The 25185-nt window shown below is 47.1% G+C and overlaps 1 protein-coding gene across 5 annotated transcripts in view; it reads left to right on the top strand.

The window, feature by feature from the left end:
- Tara (taranis) overlaps positions 1-25185 on the top strand; it is a 72310-nt gene that overhangs the window by 24698 nt on the left and 22427 nt on the right. The window contains exons 1-2 of one of the 5 annotated variants that reach the window (XM_070313751.1): positions 814-2536; positions 25006-25044. In XM_070313751.1, the coding sequence (XP_070169852.1) occupies positions 2516-2536; positions 25006-25044 (60 nt within the window). In that variant the 5' untranslated portion in view covers positions 814-2515. Of the gene's footprint in view, positions 1-813; positions 2537-3852; positions 3965-12793; positions 13966-21627; positions 21656-25005; positions 25045-25185 lie in introns of those variants that run through there. The other 4 variants (XM_070313754.1, XM_070313750.1, XM_070313755.1 and 1 more) reach the window with 4 other exon arrangements.

Raw genomic sequence — 25185 nt, 5'->3', positions numbered from 1 at the left:
AAGCAGTGGTATCAACGCAGAGTACTACGGTGGCGGCGGCGGTGGCGGCGGCGGTGGCGGCGGCGGCGGCGGCGACGGTGGCGGCAGCGGCGGCGGCACGGAGCCGCTTCTCGTCGGCGTACATACGTGTGGCACGCTTGTATTCTCGGTCTCTGCCGAGACCTCGGGGCCGCGCGCTCTGCCTCGCGGCCGCATACGGAATGACGCGCAAAATTCGCGGAATTGACCGACGCGGAGAGGTGAGCCGATCGTAGAACGACGGCGCACGACCCCCGGCGTCCTTTCGCCGTCGCGGCGTCCCGATGACGCGTCCCTTTTACCCGATAGGGAATAAAAATGTTGCCGGTGAATTTTCTTAGGCTGCACGCCGTATGGAACGTGGCTCGCGCCTTGTCCGCCCGCACCCGCACCCGCCGCCCGTTACCGCTCGCTCGGCTGGCTCGACTCTCGGCTGACACGGCCGCGCGAGCGAGCGAGCGAGCGAGCGAGCGAGAGCGGAGACCTTCTCTCGCTCGGCCGTTCTTGCGCTGCGCGCCGTATACAGCCAGCCCTATAGTCAGTGGCGAGTTTCGAACCTGGTGGCGTTAGGCCGACTCCCTCGTGCTCGGGGGCCCCTGCACCGGAGAGACCCAAGGTTCCCCGGCGAAGGCTATCGCGTTTGGCGCTCTCGACGCGCGCCCGAACCTCCGAGAGACACTCTATACCTCGCGTTTAATTATGCTATGTATTATAGATATTATTATTTATTACAATCATCTCGTCATACAAGGCGAGAGAAATTTAAAAAAAAAATATATATATATTCGTTAAAAAGAAATCGTATAATTGAACGACCAGGCTCCTCGATAGATGATCTTTCTCTCGATCGGAAAGCGTTCCGCTTCGAAACGCTCTTGGCGAGCGAGCGCGTGATTACCTCGCTGGCCGCAAGGTCCTGGTGGCGTCGCGCAATGGCGCGATTCACCCGGGTGCTATCTCGCTCGTCTCGTAAGATATTAAGCAGCGCCCCGCGACGAGCCTGCGATCGGTGCGCGATCCGCGCGTCATCGTTTCGAGTTTCCGCCGTTTCGCGTCGAGTTGAAATATTTCAACGGCCGTTCGTCCATCCGTTCTCCGATATAATATTTCATCGATCGATCGCGGACTATCCACCGACTTTCTCGATCGCGGATCTTTCTCGCGTCCCGAGAGAAGGATATTTAATATCGCGAACTCGGTCCGTTCCCCCTCCCTCTCCCTCTCCCTCTCCCTCCTCTCCCTCTCTTTTTCCGCAACGCAATCCGAGATATTTTTTTTCCTCCTCCCGTTCTTTCCATCCTCCCGCGAACGCGCATTGATAAGCGTCGCTAATCATTCGACGCTAATCATAAAAGTATTGTTTATATCTGAAAAGCCGCGCTCTTCGACAATGAATTTCCTTTCGCGTGCGGTTCAGAGCGACATACAAACACACAGCCCTACACGGTATTCGATTCGATATTAATTGTGTAATTAATTTATGCAGCGTCAACGAAACGTATCCTTTCATTTGTATCAGTTGCAGCGAAACGCGCCAACAATACGGCATTATGCGCGTTTGGCGAGCGATCGATCCATCTTTTTTCTTTTCTTTTCTTTTCTTTTCTTTTCTTTTCTTTTCTTTTTTACATTAACGTATATGGCGAGCAACGGCATATGACGAGTCGCGAGATAAGAAATTGTTTACGGATAATGGCTTTTCGAACAATGGTATATCGGCGTTTCGATTTCCGCGTCGAAGGAAATTGGACGGACAAAGCGCGCGCGTCGCTGGGGCACGTCGGCTCGCGTTGTACGGCACTGGCGGTCGTGTCGGAGTGCAGGTGGGCCGAGCGCCGGCGGAAACGGCCGAGCGCGCGCGTTCGGGGGAAAACCGAGCGAGCGGCGCTACTCTCGGCGAGGACTGTTGTCAGAGTGTTCAGTAATGCTTCGCATGGCCAGCTAACTACTAGTATGCGCGTCGGTGACAGTCGCCGCGTTGTCATCTGTTCGGAGTGATCGTGCAATGTTACTCGAGGAGCTAACCGGGCTAGATACCGGCGGCCGACGCGTTCGTCGCCAAGTGTATTCTTCGTGAGACTGTGAATTGAAAAAAGAAACGAAACAAAGAGGAGAAATATATACCCGCGAGAAACGCTAACGGACACGTACGGAACAGAAAAGACGAGAACGGAGAGTGAGAGCGAGTGAGTGAGTGAGTGAGTGAGTGAGTGAGACGCGGTGAGAGAGTGAGCGCGAAAGACAGAAAGAGAGAGAGAGAACGGACAAACAGAACTCATCGTGCCAGGGGCCAAGTAACTGGTGGAATTTCGGTTCCACGTATATCCCATCGTCCGTTGATCGTCGTGCGTTTATCTTTTCTTTTTTTTCTCTCTCTCTCTCTCTCTCTCTCTCCCTCCCTCCCTCCCTCCGTTTCGAATACCGAGTCACGCGGAGAGGAAAGAACGGTGCAGCAGCAGCGTACCAAGATGCTGTCGTCAATGTCAGCGAAATAATAATGTGGTGCGACGTCGGTCAGGTGAGTTTGGCGCGCAGCGCGGCGGTTTCGCGGCGCATCGGTGGTCTCTTACTCTCGCGCGGCGGCCACCGGCCGCCGTCTTTTTTTCTCGCGACCCCCTCCGCGCGCGCGTTCGCGCTCCCTCGTACGTGCGTCGCGTTCCCTTCTTTCGGCTTTCGGCGTGTACGACACGCGTGCCGCGTTTCCGCGTTTCGCGCCGGTCACGGAGAGCGGGTTACGTGATCGCGCGACGTCGCCGTTCCTCGGCTCTCTCCAAGAGCGACGATCTTGCCGATCGAGCTACCGATATACCGATATACCGGTACGGAGCAATTCGGCTTTCTCGATCGTCGTTCCGCTCGGACGAGGAATCGTCGAGAGGAGCCCGTTTGGCTCCGCGATTCTCGTTCCGCCGGCTAACCGCGCCCCGACGGCTATCTCCGCCGCGATAAGGCGGATCGAAGAAAGAAAGAAAGAAAGAAAGAAACAGGTTAGGAGGACTTTGCCGTTTCTCTCTACAACACGCGGCGTGTTTCGCGCTTACAACGTTCTTGAAAAATCGATCAACCTTCCCGTACTCGCTCCTACTACTCATTTTCGGCCCTTTCGTTTCAAGGGCCGAAAAATTACTCGCGGCGCGCGCGCGCGCGCGCGCAACACGCGGTCGCACATAGGACACATCCAAGTGTCAGATTTGACGCGTGGTAACCTCGTGTTCGGTAGTTTGAATTCGAAGCGATCCCGCGTTTCCTTGGCCCGGCGGGGGGAGAGGCCGCAAGGGGAAAGAGGATGACGAGGGGGAACGACGAGAGGTGGCTTGCGTACTGTGTGTGTGTGTGTGTGTGTGTGGGCCGTGGAGTCAGCGGGGTGCGAGAGAGGGGGGTTCGGAACGAGCGACAGCGGCGGCAGCTTGATAGCGCGATAGGTTGACGGGGGAGGGGGAATGGGACGAGAAGGGAACGACGGTGAGCGGCGGAGTAGGTAGAGCGGCGAGGATGGGTGAACGATGGGGAACGGAGGGGAAGGAAGAAGGGCGGAAAAGGGAGAGAGAGAGAGAGAGAGAGATCGCCCGAGGCTGCTCTGGCTGCCTCTTCTTCGCTTGGCCAGCGCCGCGAGGAAACCTAGCCAGCGTCGGTTCAGAGACGTTAGGGTGGGGATACGGTTATAACCAACCATCAAGGGGCAGCGTCGTCATGGTTACCACGACGACAACAACCCGATCTGCTCTAGGGGGGTGTTTTTAAAGACGCGTCTCCCGCTCGCTCTTTTTCTCTCTCCCATTTTCGATCCTCTCTTTCTCCTTTTAGTCCTTTTTCCTTTATCCCCTCTATCGCGTTTCCCTCTTCCTAGCGATTGTTTTTCGTCACGAGAGATCTTTGAGCGGCGAAATGTTTTGCGACAAAATGGAAGAAGAGGGGCGCGATATCGTAATCCACGAAGAGAGCGCAGGTTAGAATCATAATTTTGCGCCATTCCAATTGTTTTTCGAGATGTCTCTTATCGTTAGCCGTGTGTGAAAGGTTACCAAATTACTTTTATATATATATTGTATAAATTCCATCTATCAATAACCATATATTTTCAGTACAATAATTATATATAGATTACGAGATAAAATTTAATACACAACACTGTAATTTAAGTAAAAGATTATTACTAACAAACACCATATTTTGCGTCAAGATAAATCTATTAAATCTTGAAACCCATCAAAATGTTGGGTTTTTCATTTTTCATTCAATTTTTTTGCAATCCGACATTACAACGTTACGGAATTTTTTCGACTTGTCGTTTTCGGATTATTGGAAATCGATCTATCGCGTTTTTCGGTATTGAAAGGGGGGGGGGGGAATATACACGATTTGCTTTCGGATGATCATTTCGGACAAAATCATTCAAAGAGATCTGCTATAAATATATAGTATTTCAAAAACATTGAGCTAATCCACATCCAGCTACTCTAAATACAGTAGGATCATCTTTTATCACTCTGTTGGAATGATCATTTACAAAACACAAATGATTAACAACGGCGTTTCCTGTCAAATAATTTCCCGAGACGGTTGGAAAATATTCCTCGTGCAATCTCCCTGCGATTAGACGGATTATAAGCGAAATTAGCGGAGAATTTTTAACAGTCGTACCGTATAATCTCATACCATGTTATATAAAAAAATCTTTCCACGCGCTCAATACAGGTAAAAGACAAGTTGTATATAGGAAATATATATCTTATATATTATGTTATGGAAATATCGTTCCTCCAAGTTTTCCAACTTGGAGAATCAAATCGTTGAAAAACGCCATTTACTCGCCATTTTCCGTTATTATCGCAGGGTAAAAGAAAGACCACCAATCGGCGATTTTACTCGTTTAGCGTAAATGTGATTTTCCGCATTTTAACGGGCGTAAAATTGGCGCGTGGATGTAAAGCGGATGCGTCTACCAAAATTCGGCTCGTGATAAATCAGCAGTGTCTAGGGGGGGATGAAGGTGGGTGGGGTACACAGACACTTTGAGGGAAGAGAAAGGATAGAGAAGAGGAGAGGAGGGAGGGTTTTTCGGTGTTTCCGACGGCCGGTGGTGGCCCGATGACCGACAAAACGAGCAGTTTTTCCACGTGGTTTCGCGTCGTACGCGACAAAATTCGTGCACGCGTTCGCTCAACACCCTGTCAAAATCAACGATGAACTTGCAGCTGTTCCATCACCGACGACGACTTGTAAAGTGTACAGTTTGTTTTAACCATACAAAAGTTACGTTTATCACAAAAATTGTAAGAATCCGTCATCAATCCAAATATGATGACAGCTATCTGTCACGCGCGCACCAAATACTCTCGAAATTCCGCCTTCTTCGACCTTACGTTACGGTTTGCTTCCTTCCTTTGCTCACGCGGGCTTACATAAACGCTAGAGAGACTAACGATCAACATCCATTCGTCGGAAAGTGTGCAACTTGTGTGACATATAACTCCTCCGCGAATTCTATTTCCGTTCACCATGTATTTCCGTATTATCGACGTAAGCGGCATGGCGGATGCTGGACCCAGCGTCTCATTCGATGCCGTCAGGCAATCCCGCTCATCAAAAACGTATACGCTAATTCTGCTAATAATAGTCGGTATCGCGATAACTAGAATTATTATCGTCCACTTTATTAGTCGATCGAAAACAAAATCTCATATTCGTTCCGAAGCAATAAAAATGGGACTCTATTGTGACGATGTGAGAGAGAGAGAGAGAGAGAGAGAGACGAGAAATGGTTTTTTTTCTCTCAATTTCTATATTATAACTATAGTAAAATCTATGCTTCAAAGTCGGGGTATGCGTGTGACAAATCTCCGTAAACCCCCCCCCCTCCCCCCCTTCATATCGTGTGCCCGCTCTTGCCTCGCGCGAGGGATGAACGCGCTACAAGTTGGCCGACGACTCCTCGATAGATTATTTCGACCGATCGAATACGCACGCGTATCGTTGCTATTTGACGTTGCCGCATGTCGCAACGTGCCGTCGGCGCGAGTCGACACAAAGCGAGTCCAAGTTTCCCCTACCTCCTACCCTCCCTCCCTCCGAGAGCACCTCCGCGTCCTTTGCCCCTCGCCGGCCTTGGTGCGCCCACCATCACGGGCCATTAACGAGAGAGTTATCGACGCGCGATCTGTCAATAGGCTTCTCCCATTCATAAATTCGCTGGGCCGGCGTGCGGCCGCCACCGCATAGTTTTGCCGCAGAAACCACGTGGCGGCGGCGGCGGCGGCGGCGGCGGCGGCGGCGGCGACCACGAGACTCCGTACCGATGGACGGACGGACGGACGGACGGACACCTCCGCCGTTACGCTACGCGACCGGGCTACTCCCGCTCTAACCGCGTGATTTACGGCCGGCCTCCCCGTTTTAAACGCATATAGGGAGCAGCAGCGCGCACCAAAGTAGCGCTCCGAGCCCGTTCCCGCGCGACCGCTAGCCCAATCTTATTCTCTCTTTTCCGCTTGGTCATCTTGCCTGTATATATATATATATATATTTATATATCCCGGTATTACCCCGGGTAGAGGTTATCGTCGTTGTACGAGTTGCGCTTTTCGACCGATACGCGATATACGCGCGAGAATAATTGAAGCGTAGCGTGGAAAATTTAGAATTTATCAATTTACAGAGAGAAGACAGACGGCGCTTTAACCGATTGAAACTGTTTAGAGATACGATATATCGATGATTTAAAATTTTTTTTTCAAATCGAAGCGTTCGCGTAATGAAAAATGGAAATAAATTCCACGGTATCGCAAGATGGACGAATTACGAATATTGTAACGCCGTCTACCTCCACCCATCGTCCCACCTCCCGTCATCCCCTTCCCCTTCCCCGTCTCCATCGGAGACATCGTCGATGCACGTGGGTGGTGCATCGTACGTACTAGGAGGCGCGCTCGCATCGGCATCGCGTCGTCGCGCATTGTTTTGTTTACGTTTACGTGTTACGCGAACGGTCCGCGATTCACGTTGCGTCTCTCGCCCGATTCATCCTTCTTTCTTTCGCCTAATTTCAGTATTGAAACTATCGTTGATTCTTTCACACGCTTTGTCTTCGATAAAGAGGAAATTAGTGATGCATTTGTTTCTTTTCAAAGTCGATTCGTGCTATAAAATATAAATTCTCTTTAAGGATTTTTTAACTCGTCAAAATCGGGACGATGGGAAAATATCTATCTTTCGCTAACGAAGCTTATTCGTGAGAAAAATATTTATTTTACAATATAATTAAAATATAATAATTTGTAAAATGTAATGAAATAATTCGGAAATTGACGATTGACATGTTGAATTTGAAACAATAATCAAAAACATTCCTTTCAATTATTTCACTTGACTCGTAAACATACTTGCAAACGATTAACACGATTGCTTCTTATACGTACATATATGATACCGATTTTGAAAGGAACCTTCTTATTCTTACAAGTTAAATGTACGATTTGGTAGTTTTTAGTCAAATTAAAACTTCAAAGTTTCTAGTTTTTTTTTTCCAGAAACGAGGTCTGTCTCGAGGTCGGTCTCGAAAGACTCGCATGGAGAAATGTATCGTTTTTCATCTTTCTACGATTAATGTGGAACGATAAGACGCGCATAGAAACAAAGGGTATCTCAAGTTAGAAAGTAGAAACGCGCGACACATGTGCCACTATACCGTATACACTTGGACGTATAATTAATACTTTTCCAACACTCTTTGGCACTCTTTATTACTTATTTTTATAGAGGACAGATTATATATATATATTTAGATAGACGTAAGACTGTGAGTGTAAAACGTGCAGCATGTGTATGTATAAGACCGTGAACCGGTAAAAAAAATTATTTCCTCCAACGAAACCCTCATAATACGACTAGTCGCGAGTTGTATGAAAAAAATTGCGCATTTTTTGACTCTCTCGCGCGACTCCGCGTTCGCGGCAATCTTCCGTAAAAAGAGTAACCGTTAGCGATATATATCTCGCGAGTCGGTAGAAACGCGCGGAACAATGTACTTTCGCAGGACGCGAAGAACGCTTTCTCATTACTTTGCACGTATGTGTATGCATTACTTTGAAAAAACGTTGCTACGATCGCGATACTGTTGCATCAATTGTATGACGAGATGCGATTAAATATATTTAAATCTTTTCAAAAGAGAGAAATATAGAATATAACACTCTCTTTTCTTTTCAATTTACAAAGATGCGTGTGTTTCTTCTACGTAAAATAGAAAAGTTTATAAACGAGCGTCGTGTCATTATCCTACCCTTATCTAAAGACTCGATTCTTCTGCTTAATAAAAAAGAAACGTGTGATCGTCACATGTGTGCGTCACGTTGTTGTTTACGTAAAGGTTAAGGTTGGTGTTTACAAGCGCTCTAAATTCGTAAAGCGAGCTCGAATTACAGCGCGTACCTCGCCAACTCTCGGCGTCGCCCGACGACATCCGGCGAGAGAAGTAGCATCGCGTTCTAATCGAGTGGCGCGCGCGCGGCGCCGCCGCGAAATTCTCGTCCTCTCTTGCGGTAGGTTAAGGTTAAGCGGCGAGAGGAGAAGAAGAACGGTGGGACGGAAAGAGAGAACGGAGAGTTTCGCGGCCCCGTTCTCTCTTTCCCCTTCATTAACGAGACCGCGCCGGGCCTTTTGCGCGGGCGAATTTGGCCTGCGCGATGCCACCACAATAGCACCTGCTGCTCGTGGCAGGACACGCACGGATTCCTTGTCCGGGCTGTAGGTGACTTTTGTCCGTCAACGCCATCCCAGCGAGAGAGATGGCGCACATCTTGATGCAATTACCAGTGATTTATGTATCATCTATTTTATCCCTGCGATCGGTTCGAGAGATATTCTCTCTAATATGTCAACATTATATTTGAAAAGAGAGTTTGTAGTTTTCGCGAGAAACGAGACTGTCGGGGAGGTTGACCGGAGGTGTCAACCTGGAATTTTCCGCCGATAGGATCCTTCGAGTCAGCGGTTTAACGGGTCTCCCCCCCCCCCCCCGCCCCTCCTTCCCCCTCTTTCGGCATTCCGAGAGTCGCGTGCCTCTCTCAAACGAGCCCGCCTTAACACGACGCGGCGCGACGACGGACGAAGCGCAACAGTTGACGTGATATCGACGTGAATGAGGACGGTTTATGTACCTTTGTACGGCGCGCGCCGTAGCGAGGGACTCGCGCGTACGCGTGAGAGGCTCTCCTCTCGCGTTACGCGCGTCCGCGGGAGAGAGCGTGTATATACGTACGCGTATATGTAGCGTAAAGTGCGGTGGTATAAACGCACACGAGCAAAAGGATTGGGGGGGGGGGGGGGAGGAAGGGAGAGGACGACAAAGATAGACACCCAGTCGCGGAGGGTTTCTACGTCGGGAGGGAGAAGGGTGGAGACTACGAGAGAGCCGGCCAAAGTTTGTGAATTCGCCCCGAGTATGTATACATGTGTGCACGTACGTACGTACGTATGTATGTGTCGGGTGCATTGTGGATGTTGCCTCCCTCCATACCTCCTCGACACAACCGGCGCGCAACGTGTACCGCTATACTCCTTCCGTCCCCGCATCCCTCTGTTCTCCTCTCCCCTGTACCCCCTGTTGCCCCTCGTGCCCTTCCGCATCCATCCCTTTCGACCACACTGGAGATTCACCTCGCGCGCGCCCCGTCTCGCCTCGCCTCATCTCGCTCGCTCTTCTTTCTCTTCCTCCTCTTTCCCCCCTCGGCGCCCTCACTCGCAGTTCAACGAGCGATACACTTTGTCGTCGTCGTCGTCGTGTAGTCGCCGCCGCTGCTTCCATTCCGCGGGCTCAGTCGGTTTCGGCTCGGTTGCCGGTGAGGTTCGTGCGTAGAGAGAGAGAGAGAGAGACGCGCGTCCGTACATACGCCGGACGCGTACATCTGTCACTCCGTCAGCTGATACGCACGTGGGAAGAAATTTCTGCTTTTGCACGATAATTTCTCGATATTATTACGTTATTATGATGTTACACACGCTACACGCTCGTTATAATATAAATTTACTACACACTACTTAACTATATTATAACTTGTCATTATTTAACGAGTAGAAATCCAACGACAAATTTTATGCCATTTCATCGATATGAACTTTATTTTAAATTTATATCGATAAATTTTTGTCGATATAATGTTTATATCTTTCGCTCGAGTATCGAGCTCAGAGTATCGCGCGCATCGTGTACGAAATAATATAATTTATATTACATAATATACAGAAAATATGCTCGCTTATTATAATCATCGGAAGATTCTGCACGCTGCGTAGGATTAAAAAAAAGAAAAAAAAAAGGGAAAACCAGACGTTATTGTCTAGAATGCTTTTGTAGGAAAAAGCAAGAGCGCGAAAACACCCGCGCAACTCTGTAACGCCAACATTTCCGGATTAGAGAGCCGGCGGCGCGCGCGTATGCGCGTGCACGACGTTTGACCATGAATGAAGCCTATTTGCGTACGAGCAATAACAGGTGACACTCGACGGCTGTTTACCTTCCCTATCGGTAAAAAGAGAGGGGCTGGGTATGCGGCGAGCAACGGGCGGGCGGGCGGGCTCGGACGTAGAAGGGATCGTAAACACGTAGAAGGGAGGGGCGTTTAGGAACCACGTGGATAGCGCCGTTTGAAGGAGCCCCGTCGTCGCATCGCACCGCGTGGCGCCTACATCTCGCGGGTATGCGTATGTATCCTCGCGCGCGCGAGAATGTCCCACCGGCGCGGCTTTCGACGAGTGTCACGGACACTTGCGAGCACTAGTCGGAGCAACCCGTGTCGTCGTGCCCTCGGTGACACATTGGCGGCGATAGACGCGACGGATGGCTCCGACGTTCCCATGTTCCTCCGTCTCGTGAAGTCGGCCGGATTTGGAGATCGCGACTGTTCGTTGAATCTCTCCATTTCCGTCGCTATATTTCTCATTAAATTAAAGAAAATCTTTGCTCTTCGATAGATTCGTTATTAACGGTCCCGAACGGAACGGGACGATATATATTCGGCCACATCTCTCGTCTATCTCGCGCTTGATGTAAATTGTAGCGGGCGAAAGAAACTTTTCGCCAACTTGCTGCATATTTCACTGAAACTTTAGTCGTGTACCTTTAGTGTTTTCCCGGCGCGATTCCCCGGTTACGATGTTGCTTTTCACTCATATTTTCATCAACGTTAAATAAATGTTTATTTAATATAAATACATTGCTACTTTAAACCAATGTGTTGCGTGTACGGACATGTCGCATAATCTTGCTATAAATACTTGTCGCGTATCGTTTTTACCAAAGTACACGCAACTATGAAAAGCACGCAATTTATAGCTCGTAAAAATATATAATTATGTAATTTGTATTGTCGCGATGAAAACAAAAGCAACTCTAGTGATATTATCGACTAGTGTGTTATTGGATTCGTTATTGATATATATATATATATATATAATTTATAATAACGACAAATTTTTACGACGAAATTGTCGATAGAATCTTAATGTCTCGTTGTATAATCGTATCGTTGCATTTTTATAATAAATCTCAAATCTTATAAGAAGACGTATCGCAATCGTACGACGAGAAATAACACATATATTCGGAAATGATTGAAAAATTTATTATACGGGAATCATTTAAACTGATAAAAACATATCTCGATGCGAACGGCAATGATTGGGTGTTTATACCTAAACTTGTAAGCCATGCGCAAAACGCTACGTAGTAAATCGTACGTATATACCCAACGCGATAAACGCTTATAATTATCTATTTAAAGGAGAAATAGCCTTAAGACAGATTGTTTAGGGCCAGTCGAGGCAAGATGATTTTTTGCAACTAGTCGAAACAAAGTGATATAGGGTCGGTCAGACGCACGCGAGTCACACTTTAAACACGTTTCAGCTTTTGTATCTAAAATCAAGTCTGTTGTTATATACCCCGTGACGAAATTTTCTTTTACGCTCCAAATGAAATACGATGTAAAGAAGAAAATCTAACACGATAGAATTTACACGCGCGAACATAATAGGTTACGTACAACACGTGCCATTTGTTCGCGTGTAACCTTATAGTTTAACGCTCTTTTACCATCGTAAATATCGATTAATTTTTTACTTTTTCCTTCTTCCTCACGAGGGGGGGGGGGGGCTCGCTGCAATTTCGATCGCTTTCGACGACCGGCTTGTCGTTCCTTCCAAGTTAATCGCCAACTCGCGACAGGATTAGTTGGAGCAGCGCTTTCCTACTCGTCGTCGTTTCTCCGTCCGACACTGACCCGGTAATGGAAATCCCCTTTTAACGATCAAAACGTGTATGTAGCGTATGTATATTCAACCGTGTGTGCGTGCGTCTAGCGCCAAAGGTATACGTACGCAACCAACCCCTTGTCCTCTCCTCCAACGCACTCCCACTCTTGTTCTCCTTTCCCCCACCTCGTCTTGTTTGTCGCTCCCTCGCGTCTTCCCCTCTCGCCTTCCCTCCCTCCCTCCCTCCCTCCCTCTCGCTCTCTCTCTTCCCCTATTCTCCCTTCTCTCGTCCTCTCTCCTCCGTCTGTCCTCCCTTCGCTTCCTAAGATCGTATATAGCATTCCATCGAACCGGAATCAAACGAGCTGGCGTGGTGGGAGCGAGAAGAGGATGCGGCAGGATAAGAATATATATATATATATATATATATATATATATATATATATATATATATATATCGTTGCACGGGGAAAGAGACCAGAACGGGGGAAAAAGCGAGGAGGAGAGGGAGATTGAAAAGGAAAAAAAAGATGGGAGAGAACGGGGATGGCAAAAAGACAGAAAATAGAAATAGAACGAAAGAGGAAGGGGGACTGCTCTAAACAAATAGAAAAAGTCAAGAATCCGAGAATATGACGCGCGATAGAGGCGATCTCGGGGGCCCATGTTCCCTTCTATCCCCTTTACCTTGAGCCTCGAGTATCGTCCCGCGCGTATACGATGATATTTACTTCAAGGCCACCGAGAGAGAGCTGTCTACGAGCAACATGGTATCGCCGCGTGTGCCGCGTTAGGCATCGCTCGAGCATTCGAGTACGAGTACGAGTACGGAGTCGTTGATACGGAAAGGATTAGAAAATGTAGGGAGAATGCGACAGGGAGATTTTTCTTTTTATTCTTTCATGATGTAACCAATCTTCTCTCTCGGCAATATTTTCAATCGTCATTTCATAATAGATTTATTTAACGGTGAAAATTTAAGAATTTTTAATAAATAGAGACAGAGTGAGAAGAGACGGTTAAGAATTTTATCATGGATTAATTTTTTACCTTGTACCTTGTGATTTAGAGAAACTTATTACGATAGCCCGGTACTAACCAAAATATTAATTTTGATGTCGCGAAAGGCGCCGGTTCGGGTCGGCGGGGGTACGCGCGAACCAAGATCCATCGATTGCCTAACCAACAAAACTTGACGCGATAGCGACCGCTCTCGCGTGACAAATAGATCGCCACGTGGTTCGGGTCATCCCTCGCGCCCCTCGTCTACCCCGCTCCTATCCCAGCTCCCCTCGGCCGCCTATCTCCATCTTTTTCTCGCGGTCCGCTCCTCCCTTTCTCCCTTCGCGACATTCCCACGAGCTATAAATTCACGCGCCTACACACAGGTGGCACCGCTCTTTTGCCAAGTGCATACAAGCAGGCAGGCAGGCAGGCAGACAGACTCCCTTTGGAGATAGCTAGCTAGCGAGCGTGTCTAAACACGCGGGGGGAGTGTATATAGTGGGGGAAACGACGACCGCTTATCGTATGCAAACGGGAGTCGGCAACGTGCGCGCGACGACGACGGTAAAAAGCGGTTACTCCGCGGACGAAGCGCAGATATCTCGGCACTCGTGTTCGATAATAAATACCTTGTCGCGACGTGGTTTTCGCGAGAGAGACAACGACGACGACAATGAGACAATTCGCCGGCGAATCGTACGTTCCGCGCTCTTTTAGTTGCGGACAACAACGCCGCTATATAGGAACGCCGTTTCTTTTCCATCAATCTTTATATTTTTTTTTTTTCTCCAAGTTCTGAAACAGCTTTTGCAGAAATAATGTTATTAGACAAGATAGAGGATTCAGATATTTACCAACGGCGTAAACTTGAAAATCATATTTAAAGAAAGAAAAGAATTTCCGAATATATATATATACTGGATAATATTAAATTTTATCCTACAATATTTTTCTTCGTTATTGCTGCTCTTAACATTTTTTGGCCAGTTAGCGTTTAAGATTGCCGAAAAAGTTTACTTTAGCCGCTCAATATATTCCGGCTCGCAAACGTTCGATATCGTCTTGTCTAAATATTGACCAACAACTAATCCAATTCCGTATGGATACGCGTTGATAGGGAGCGCGCGAACTGTACGAGAAGCGAGCATTCCTCTTTTTTTGTCTCATACGTTATACTATGCAATGTCACCAAAGCCCCTCGCAACGCACGCGACTCGGGACGCATTTTATTGCGTGCGAAAGGCCAACCACGTGCGATGGCCAATCGCGCGCTCTCGTGCAGGTGGCAGCACGCCGCTGCCGATATATCTCGGCGTTTATCCTCACGGGCGCGTCGCGTCGCGCCAACGTCACGCGCGGCTACGTCCTCGCTCGCGCGAGAACGCCTCGCCTCGCCTCGTCTCGTCTCGTCTCGTCTCGTCTCGTCTCGTCTCGCGGCCCGCGCGCATGCAAGCGAGCAACGTGTTTTTGCGGCGTGCGCGCTTCTTGGCGCGACGGCCTTCCTTCCCCCCTTTTCGCGCACACGCGTGTACATATTTCTTCGTCAACTTAATCGCGCGCCGACTCGTAGCTTTCTTCTTTTCCGTGCTTTTTTTTTGCGTAATCTGTAATACGCCTGCCTCTCGCCGCTAGATGCCTCTCTCTCTCTCTCTCTCTTATTAGTGGCAATATTACTCGCTCAAGTATTTTCTCGTTTTAATGAGTTTTTAACGCTACGTATATTTGTGATATCGATACACTTGCGCAGCAAATGCACCGCGTATCAAGGGTCTTTGATATTTATCGAGCAAGGTAAAATATCGGTGCAAGAAATATCGCGAAAATAATGTGTATCGATGTGCTTGGACAGTATGAAATTATTGCGTGGCGAGTCGATGCAACGCTCGGATAAGATGTGACGGTACCCAAAAGTCATATCTTGACGCGGGGGAGTTTTCAGTCAAGTATATAGAGAAGATGGTTACGCGATCGTTTGTTTGTTTGTTTGTTTGTTTGTTTGTTTCTTCAACGAGTGAATATTTATGATATAAAACGTTACGTTTGAATAAAAAATAGGTAATTTTGCGCGTATATAAAATTACGAGCACATACTTATTATAAATTCGTCATTTTTTTTTTCTCTCTCTCTCTCTCTTCTCTCTCTAAAGCAACCATCTCTTTTTTGTCGTTTTGTTTTCCATTTAACGTCATCGGGTTTTCTCTACATCTCGCATTCATCGACCGCCTGCAGCCAGTAGTCGTCGACGTTAACGTTTGGCAACATTGTGTCTAACATCGCGGCGCGGTACTCGCGACGCGAACGACCGCGCGATTTCTCGTGACGCTCACTTCACTCGGCGTAGCCGGCGATCGACGCGCTACGCGCCGTCACTGTCGCGGCTCGCTCGCTCGCTCGCTCACTCGCTCGCTCGATAGCGCCGAGGGTTGATAGCGCGCCCGCATTGATCCTGCGGGAGAGCAGGATGGTATATCGCGAGGCTAGGTAGGTCGCTGCCGCTCTCGTCGATCGCAACCGAGATCGCTGTTCCCCGCTCGAATGTCATTTTATACAATCTCGAAATCCTGCTGCGTTAATTGATTATTGAAACGAGAAATTCTCCGTGATGATTGATTGTTTCAATGATGATTCGATCGTGGACATGACAGTCGCATCTCCGCTCATCTTATTAATATTGAGAAATTGCTTTTCAATTATAAATACTGTGCAAGAAATTCATTTCAATTTCTCTCGCCTGAATTTTATCGATTTACGTGAGGATATGTTACATTACGCAGGATAAATTTTGCGTGCGCGTGCACGCGTAGCTGCGAAGCTCACGCGAGTGTAGATCGCGCGCGCTTCTCTTCTGTTACGTACTTCGTCTCGGCTTATTTTAGAGATGCGTCATTCGGTAAACACGATTCGACCACGCGTACCATCGTCTATGACGAATGTAAACGGCGGATATATTTTGTCTCCGGATTAAAGTTTGTCTCGATCGTAAGATATTGAAATTTGTGAATCTAATCGCGAGACAAGGGGCAAGGGCTGGAGCACTTTTTTTTCCACCAGAAACCAGTGGGTATTCGTACCGTTTATATATTTTTTCCAAAGATATTAATATTATACGAGATTATATATATATAATTTTAATGTGATAATAAAATTATTAAATAGCAAAAAGATATAATTAAAAAAAGATTATTGTAAATCTCTCTTTTACACAAATTTCATCGGAAAATATTAATTGACCGATGGAGAAGAGTTTAGTTTAGATTAATCGACTATTCGTCCACGTGTTATTATTCAGCGTCCTTTTACCTACTCTTTTTTTTTTTATTCTTGGGTCGCGATGACGATTCAATTGCGTGCGATCGCGATCGCGACCGCGACCATTTATCTCTAACACCGTCCGTTGCTCGTAAGAAGATGGTATCGCCAAACTTGCTACGGCCATCGATAGGAGATAATCATTGAGATTATTGTAGCGTATATAGAGGGAGTGTATATTAAACAGTTTCAAACTACATGATATAGAGTGTCCATGAAAAATATTAAATATAGAAACAATTATGATTGACGGGTTTCGTGTATATACATTTTTACTATTCTCAAAATATTATTGTACGCGTAAAGGGACGAGGCAATTATTCCTATGCGGTTACATTATTTTAATATTATTCGTACGTAAATAAAGTCCTATATCGAAAGCGAATCTCGAAAATATATTCTACGATAAAGAATCTCGATCACACTTGTCTATTGTCCGAGTACACGAGTACCCATGGATTTTAGATATTCGCGCTAACGAAAATTGATTACGCGCAGACCAGCAAAGTTTTAATATATCGTCTTTCCCACCCTCCCTCCCCCCCCTCTCTCTCTCTCTCTCCCTCTGCCTCCCTCCCCCTTCCGCGCGCGCGCGCGAGCCGTTATTTTCAACGACCTCCTCCGAAAAGTATCGAGGTGGAGCGCGCGAGAGATAGAGAAACGCGGGAGAGAGAGAGAGAGAGAGAGGGACGGGAAGAGGGGCAAAAAAAAGGGAAAGAAAGAGAGAGGATGATCCCATCAGGGCGCTATACGGCGCGGAGGAGTCAGTGTCCTTTAAGTAAGTTAGGCGCCTGCGCGAATCGACGCTGGAAATTCTCGACCGATGGTGGTCCTGCGGCCATGCGGTGGCGGTGGTAGGGCGCGGGTGGTGCGCGCGTATCTGTACGTGCATATGTGTGTGTAGCGCGAATCGGGCGGAGGGTTAATAGGACGTTGGCGCCACGACGGCGGCTCCGAGAAGCGCGGCCACGTGCGCCCGCTATCGAACGGCCACCCATCCCCCGATCCACCCTACCCACCCCCAGCCTCCTCGTCATTCCCCCGTGTCACCTACCTACGTACGGCCATCCCCTCGCTCTTCCCTCCCCCCCCATTCCCTCTTCTTTTCCGCCACCATCCCCCGGCCGCCTCGCTTCATCTCTCATCCTCCCTTCCCCGTTTATCCCCGCACCACTATCGCGCACCGCCACAGCGGCACTACTACCACTACCACCACCACTATCGCTACCACCACGCCCCTAACCCTTGTACACACCGCGCTAAACTATGGCGCGTATATACATAGGTATACGTATCGTTACGTACATCTCTACGTACATGGCGCGTATATACGCGCGCCGCTTTCGTATATCCGCCGCGTATTTCTCGTACACAACTCTATCTCGGAATGAGCTGGATATATCGCGCGCGCGCGAGAACAAGTCGCTCAACACGGGAGGTATACAGTTTATGCCATTACCGACACCCCACCGAATTTCGGGGCTCTTTCCGAGCGGTGACACATAACGCGCGCGCCTTTCGGAGAGACGATCGGCCGCTTTGCTTCGTTTCGGCAACGACTTTGCTCGCGCGCGCGCGCGCGCGTTACGTCAATTGCGTTTCATTTAGCGGCATTTTCGTCAGGTCATCGAACGGTCGTAAACTCGGATGACAATCGCGGACATAATTATTCATCGACGGCTTTCCATTCTTAGATCCTAAAAAAAAAAAGAAAGAAAAGAGGAACTTGATAAAATAAGTAAATTACAATGCAAGAATGATAGCGTACTCGATATAAACTTTGCTCGAAATATTAATAGAATTATCCCGACGCGTTAATCTTTTAGAATTAATCCTTAATCATCATGGCTTGGCCAGGTCTTTTTATATTCTACATTACATTTAATTAAAATTCTCTATCCTAGTAAAGTAAATTTCAATTTTTCAATGTTTACCGCTCCCGATAACAACTCCCTTTCTTAATTTTGTCGTGTGTGTGTATTTTTAACTTATACCATACATACATATTTCCCGACATGTAGAGATACTCTCGGAAAATAAAAGCGTTTTCATTCTACGATCCAACTATATAAAGTCATTTTTTTTAATCCGTACTCATCAATGACTCTTATCACTTGCAATATTTCTCGAAGAATAAAACTCTCCATATATTCATGAATAGAGTCACACGAGTAACTCTCTCGTTTGCGTACTAGGGTGAAGTGAAAAATAATATAGAGATAAGGAGAAAGAGAGAGAGAGAGAGAGAGAGAGAGAGAGAGAGAGAGAGAGAGAGAGAGAGAGAAGGTGAGGAAGGATGCAAGTACGTGAGTGATAGAGAGAAAGAAACGTAAATTAGACAGGGGGTAAGTGTGTCGGGGGACGCGCAAGGAGTCAACGAGAGAATAGTGACAAAGAGGGTTACGTGAAGGAAGAGAGAGAGAGAGAGAGAGAGAGAGAATGGTTGAGAGAGAACGCCTCCGGTCGGCTGAAACTGCCAACTAACGAGTAACAATCCCGCGGTTATTTGCTTAATGGCGCTTACTGTTGTTGGTCTCCGTGGTAGACTAGAGGTGGCCGTCTCTAATTGCCAACACGAATCTCGAACCAGTAATAATAATTATCCGTTGGATAACCGCCTGCGTCTTCTAAACCGAGAGGAACGGAGAGCGGAAGAATGGCTAATCGTAAAGGATGCATTTAATAGTTTCTAACGATACCAACTACCGATACAACTACGATATTCTTGATGATTTTTAACAAACACTCGATATCATCGATCGCTTAATCTAACAGATGTACAAGATGTATGTATTTATATAGACACCAGTGGACTAATATAAAGGTTTTTTTTTTTTTTTTTTTTTATATATATACCGATACGAAATTATTAAGTAATATTGATTCGATTGATTTGAATTGAATGAGAAAAGGTGGTTTTCTCGGTTTTCATATATATATATATATGTAACTCTGACATAATATTGACGATAAAATCATATTCTATTTTTAAAATGCACATTGTCACACATGCTATGCAACGCAGAATATTTAGATATTAACGAGTAGTAAAATTCATCTTTGTATGTTTGTATGTTGAGTGAAATGGCCTTGGATAATGTTGGTTAAATTCTGGATGCTATATCATAGTACATAATCGTGTACAACTTTCAACGTATAATATAGCGTATAATGATACGGAATTTATTTCCAACATTTCCTTATAAAATAACTACCGACGTGTAAAGTGGGACACAATCAATCAGTCTTCTACCTTTGCACTTGAATACGTTTTGGGGAAAACGTGTTAGCAAAGTTCATTAAAATAAAATAAAAAAAAACCGTGCAACTAACTTGAGATATAATGCTGATATAAAAAAAAAAAAAAGTCGGGTTTAACGTACCCTTAAACCGACTGTATAGCTTGAAGCGCCGAGTATTTCGGAGTTTGTTGCTTTTCGCGTAATAAGCGTGCTTTTCTCTTTTTTCATGTTTTTTTTTTTTTGAGAGCAGCGCGAAATTATTTTCACTAGCTAGACGACGTTCATCATCGCGCCAGCGCGAATTTGCAAATTTTCCATAGCTGCTCTTCAACGGGATTCGTTTCGCCCCGGTTCTACTACGGGCGCGGTAAGCGACTTTTCCCATACACCTGCGCATTTACCATTGCGCACTTCCCCCCACTTTCATCCCCTCCCTTCTCCTATCTCTCCACGCCTCCGTATAGTCTCTCGTCGACCTATCTCCTCGCTACGGCAATTTCAAAAAAAGTGCATTTTTCAAAAAACCATAAGACTACTAAACTTCTCCTGTACTCTGTACTCCTCCTCGGCTCCAACCAGACGAAGAAAATCTATACGTCGGATGGAAACTGGGCGCGCGGAGCCTTCTAGCGGTTCGATTCAGAAAACATTTCCGCTTTCCTCTCAAATAAACTAAACGACTGGTTTAGAACTGGCTTAGAAGCACATATTAATCTTTGCAAAAATGTCGAATCTCCAACATGAACGCAAATTTTTTATTATTGTAAATCTCGCGTCCTATGACATCGATGTGAGATCGATGGACGAAGCGATAAGATGAGTCTTTCATCACGTTTGGTCCTTTTCACGAGGAAAGATGATTTACATTCGAGTCGGATGAACCGCGAGTTTGCGGACCGACGCTTTTCGTCGCGATCGCGTAATTTCGATTCGTACAGAGAGAGAGAGAGAGAGAGAGAGAGAGAGAGAGAGAGAGAGAGAGAGAGAGAGAGAGAGAGAGAGAATTTCGTTCGTTGGCTCATCCGACTCGGCAAAAGCTTTCGACGATAGTATATGAAGCAGCCTGTACGCAGAAGCGCCTTTTAGTGGGGAGCGTGGGCGAGCGGGATAAGGGCGGTAAGGGGGAACAACGCGTGGATCGGTGAACGGGGAAGCGCGGCGACGGGAGAAGGACATTGAGCGCGTAGTCGGACAAGGAGGGAAGGCATTACTCGTGCATGGGGCGTTACCACGGAAACCCCTATTCGTTCTCCATCCCTTCGCTCGCTCGCTCGCTCGCTCGCTCGCTCGCTCGTCAGGCAGCGCGAGAGAACGAGGGAACGAGAAATGCGGCGGAGGTACGAGGGGAGAAGTGGAGAGAGGGAGAGGGTGACGGTGACAGAAATAGAGGGATCGAAAGGACGACCGACAGAGAAAAAGGACGAAGCGCGAGAGAGGAAGAAAGAGAGTGGAGAGAGGAGCGAGTTGATGATCGCGCGCGCGCGCGCGCGCGCGCAAGTCGGTACAAGCAAAAGAGAACGAGAAAGACAGAGGGAATGGGAAAGCGAGAGAGAGAGAAAGGAGTAATTGTGACAGACAGAGAGCGAGCGATATAGGGCTCGACGGTGGGTGGGAGCGAGAGAAGCGGCAACGCGATATCGAGAGGAGGGGGGTGGGTGATGAACGGAGCGAGCGAGAGTAGGATGGAGAACGAGAGGATACGTGTTGGAGGAAGATAGCCGGCAAATGCGGAGCCGCCAGTGCAATCAACCCGTTGCCCACTCGCGAGGGTAAAACTATCCCAAAGTCAGACGAGGATACGTATATACGCGGAGGGAGCTTTGTCGCTATATACGTATATATTTTATATATATATATATATATATATATATATATATATATATTTTATACGTACACATACACATATATATTATATACGCGCAGGCATACAGTATAGGGGAGACATCGACCAAGTAGAGGAGATGTAGAGGGAGGGAATGAGCGTGAGGAGCGAGATAGTGACAGAGGGTACAGAGAAACGAGTGCTCGGAGAAAAAAAAGACGAGACGAAACGACGAGATTAGATGCCTGCTACCTGTAACGAGACCTCCATCGATAAAGCTGCGTTCTGCGTTAAAGATCCCAAGATTGTGGTTCGCGCGTGCTTTTTATTCGATAGTACTTGATTCTGAAAGATAATCCCGATCAATTATATTCGTAACGAAGGATGAAAGATGGGAGGGGAGGAAACAGGGTTTTCGTTCCATTCGGCGGCGTCCGCGTTAAATTCATTTTCGTGTCGTAACGGTGAGAACCTACCTTCTTGTCCCTTCGTCGCGTTACAAAACTCGCATTTTACATAACGCGCTGCGCACGCCGGAGAATATTATCGACATTTCTCTCGCGCACGGTATCTCCAACTACGCCCGAGTACGAAACGAGGAGGAGAGCCTCTCAAGTCGGTCCACGAGAAAGTCATCTCCCGATAAATCCTCCCAAGCGATCCGCGGATATTCACGGAAATATTCGAGACATACAGTTTGCCCCCCCCCCCCCCCCCCTTTCATTATTACAGGAGGTGGAATTAAAAATGCTAATGTGACGTCGGAACGTTGCGTGTCATTTTGAGTCGAGTAGATGTCAACGATACAACAATTTTCTAGATTCGTTTATGTAATTTTAATATAATTTTACGACATCTACGATACCAATATTAATAAGTTGCGTGAAAATTTCGTCCACATAGACAAATATAATATACAATAATGGAGAAATTTGTAGAAAAACGCGAAAAAATATTCGTCGGGGTGATGTTATATATTTTTCAGAATTTTATATCATCATTTCGACATAATTATCTTGGAAAACGCTCTAAAGTAAGATTTGTATCCTCCTCGTATTCCTGTGAAACGGCTTGTATTATATATCCGTATATGCAGATATACAATGTTAAACTCTCTCGTGCGCGCGAGGGTGTCGGAGCTTTTTCGTTCCTCGTGGCTGTTGCTGGTAAGACGACGCACGCGGTTGCTCTATTCTTTCGAAACCAGTTTTCTTCCTCCACACGGCCGTCATGGAGAAGAAGGGCAGACTGAAAGAACGAGAAAGAAGAAGAGAGAAAGAGAGAGTCGGAGGTGCTCACGGGTATATGTGTGCACACACGTTACGCACACATACGTCAAACGTCTTCTCGCCGTACGCACGTCGGCTAAACTAGAAAGTTGCTCCGACCGACGTGTTTGTCGGTCGAAGAAACGCCGCTCGAGCTACAGCTACCACCTTTCGAATTTCAACCGCCAATATTTTCTACGTATAAACGCGGCGTGTCTCGTGTACGCGCCGGACATGCGCGTCCTGGCCAACTGCAAAATTCGATCGGCGCGCGCGCGCGCGCGCGCCGTCCGTACTCGATTCTCTCTTCTCTCGCCGGCCGCACGGCGCTATAGCCCATCGTATAAAACGACGCGCGGGGCGATCGAACGCAGCGCGTTTTCGAAAGCCCCCGTTATATCCCGTGCGCCGTCCTACCGTCCGCGTTAGCTCTCTCTCGCGAGCGGTGGCGGCGAGCTCGCTACGGATCGGTAGGTGCGATCGATCGAGCGCATATATTTGGTCGGAAGCCAAAACGAGCGATGCGCCATCACGTATATTGTACATGATATACTATCGCTACATGTTACATACCGTTGTGTGTATATATATATATATATATATATAATGTACGAGGAGTCTTGTTATACGCTTTAATATTTTATATCGCGCTCCGTCTAGTCCAATAGCGTTACGAATATAATTGGGATTGACGCTTGATTCTTGAGCGCGCTAAAGTTGTAAAATTATTCCAAGGGAGATTTTTTTTTTTTTTTTTTAATAATTTAAAATCCTTGCATTAGTCGATATTAACGGCATTTCATTTTCGAGCTGTATCAGAAATTAGAATTTTACATTGTGTCCGCGGGATACATGGCGGAAACACCGCTCATAGCGTATCGCTGACGGATTAAGACGCGCGAATCCACCCTGTGGATATCGTGAAATCTGGTCGCACGGACTCCTCGGACGTTCCTGCGAGTAGAAAGTCCACCGGTACAAGTATTTCGTTCTACGCCGAGGCAGCAACGCGGCGGCCACTTCCCGCCGTGGCGAGGCGAGGTGAAGTGAGGCGAGACGAGCTGAAGCGAGGCTGAGCTGAGGCGAGGCGAGGCGAGGCGAGGCGAGGTGAGACGAGGCGAGGTGAGACGAGGCGAGGCGAGGCGAGGCGAGGTGAGACGAGGCGAGGTGAGACGAGACGAGACGAGGCGAGGCGAGGCGAGACGAGGCGAGGCGAGGCGAGGCGAGGCCTCGGAGCGTGGGTATCAGCACGGAACCGAGTCTACAACGCATTAGCGCGACGTTGTCACGTTTCGAGGTTCTCTCTCTCTTCCTCTCTCTCCTTGTATCTCCCTTTTTCTTTTTCTTCGCCCGTCTCAGTCTCTCTCCTCGAAGCTTGTTCCTATCCCTCCCTCGCCGTCCTCCTTCATCCCGACGCCCCCTCGCCTAGCAGTACCGGACTCATTCTTTCTCTCGATGCCTCTCACCGTTTCTCGCCGCGCGACGTTGCTGATTCGACTGGCGGGAAAACTGGCTCTTCAAACGGATTTTCCCGCGACGCGGCACACGATCCACGATTTCTCGCTATTATACTTTGTCTTGCCGTTTCGTGTCCGCTCGTGGTCCGACTATATTCGGTATTGCCAGAACGTTCGACGAACGTTATCGACCGCGTCATCAACTTGGCGCCGGGCGCGGCGAAAATATCGGCGGGGTCGCTCCCCTATATTTTAGCGAAGATTAATTTATTCTAGAACTAGAGAATTTTTCTCCAAAATATGTTATCCCGTATTCTCGTAAACAATAGAAATAACAACCGACCGCGTTCGCGGAGAAAGCGATAAATAAACGCATTCGTTACGTATTTACGACGCATTTTCTACGCTAAAGATGCGTCCCCTTATCTCTCGTATCGTTTAGAGTTTAATTATATTTTCACAGCGAAAAGGATAGACGAGTTTTTATATCGCGAAAACACACCACTTTGATATGTGGTCACGACACATTTAACAATATATAAATAAATTCTTTTATAATAATAATATTGTATATAAATACTAGGTTAAAAATTCAAATACATACAGATTTATAATCTCTTTTTATTTTTCTTTTCAGCATAAAACCAATGAAAGGGAAGATGTTTTGGGCCTAAAGGTAAGCTAATTTCATAACGCGAATACATGATATAAATATAATATTTCTCATTTAACAAACGATAATTTTCTTATTACATCTCCATTTATATCTCTAAACTTTTGCGTATAAAATAAAGAAAGAATTGAGATATAGAGGAAA

The sequence above is a fragment of the Polyergus mexicanus genome, unplaced genomic scaffold, assembly GCF_030449975.1.
Source record: "Polyergus mexicanus isolate NDT 795.1 unplaced genomic scaffold, iyPolMexi1.0 SCAF_25, whole genome shotgun sequence".
In the NCBI taxonomy this organism is placed as follows: Eukaryota; Metazoa; Arthropoda; class Insecta; order Hymenoptera; family Formicidae; genus Polyergus; species Polyergus mexicanus.
This window is presented reverse-complemented; position numbering and strand designations above follow the sequence as displayed.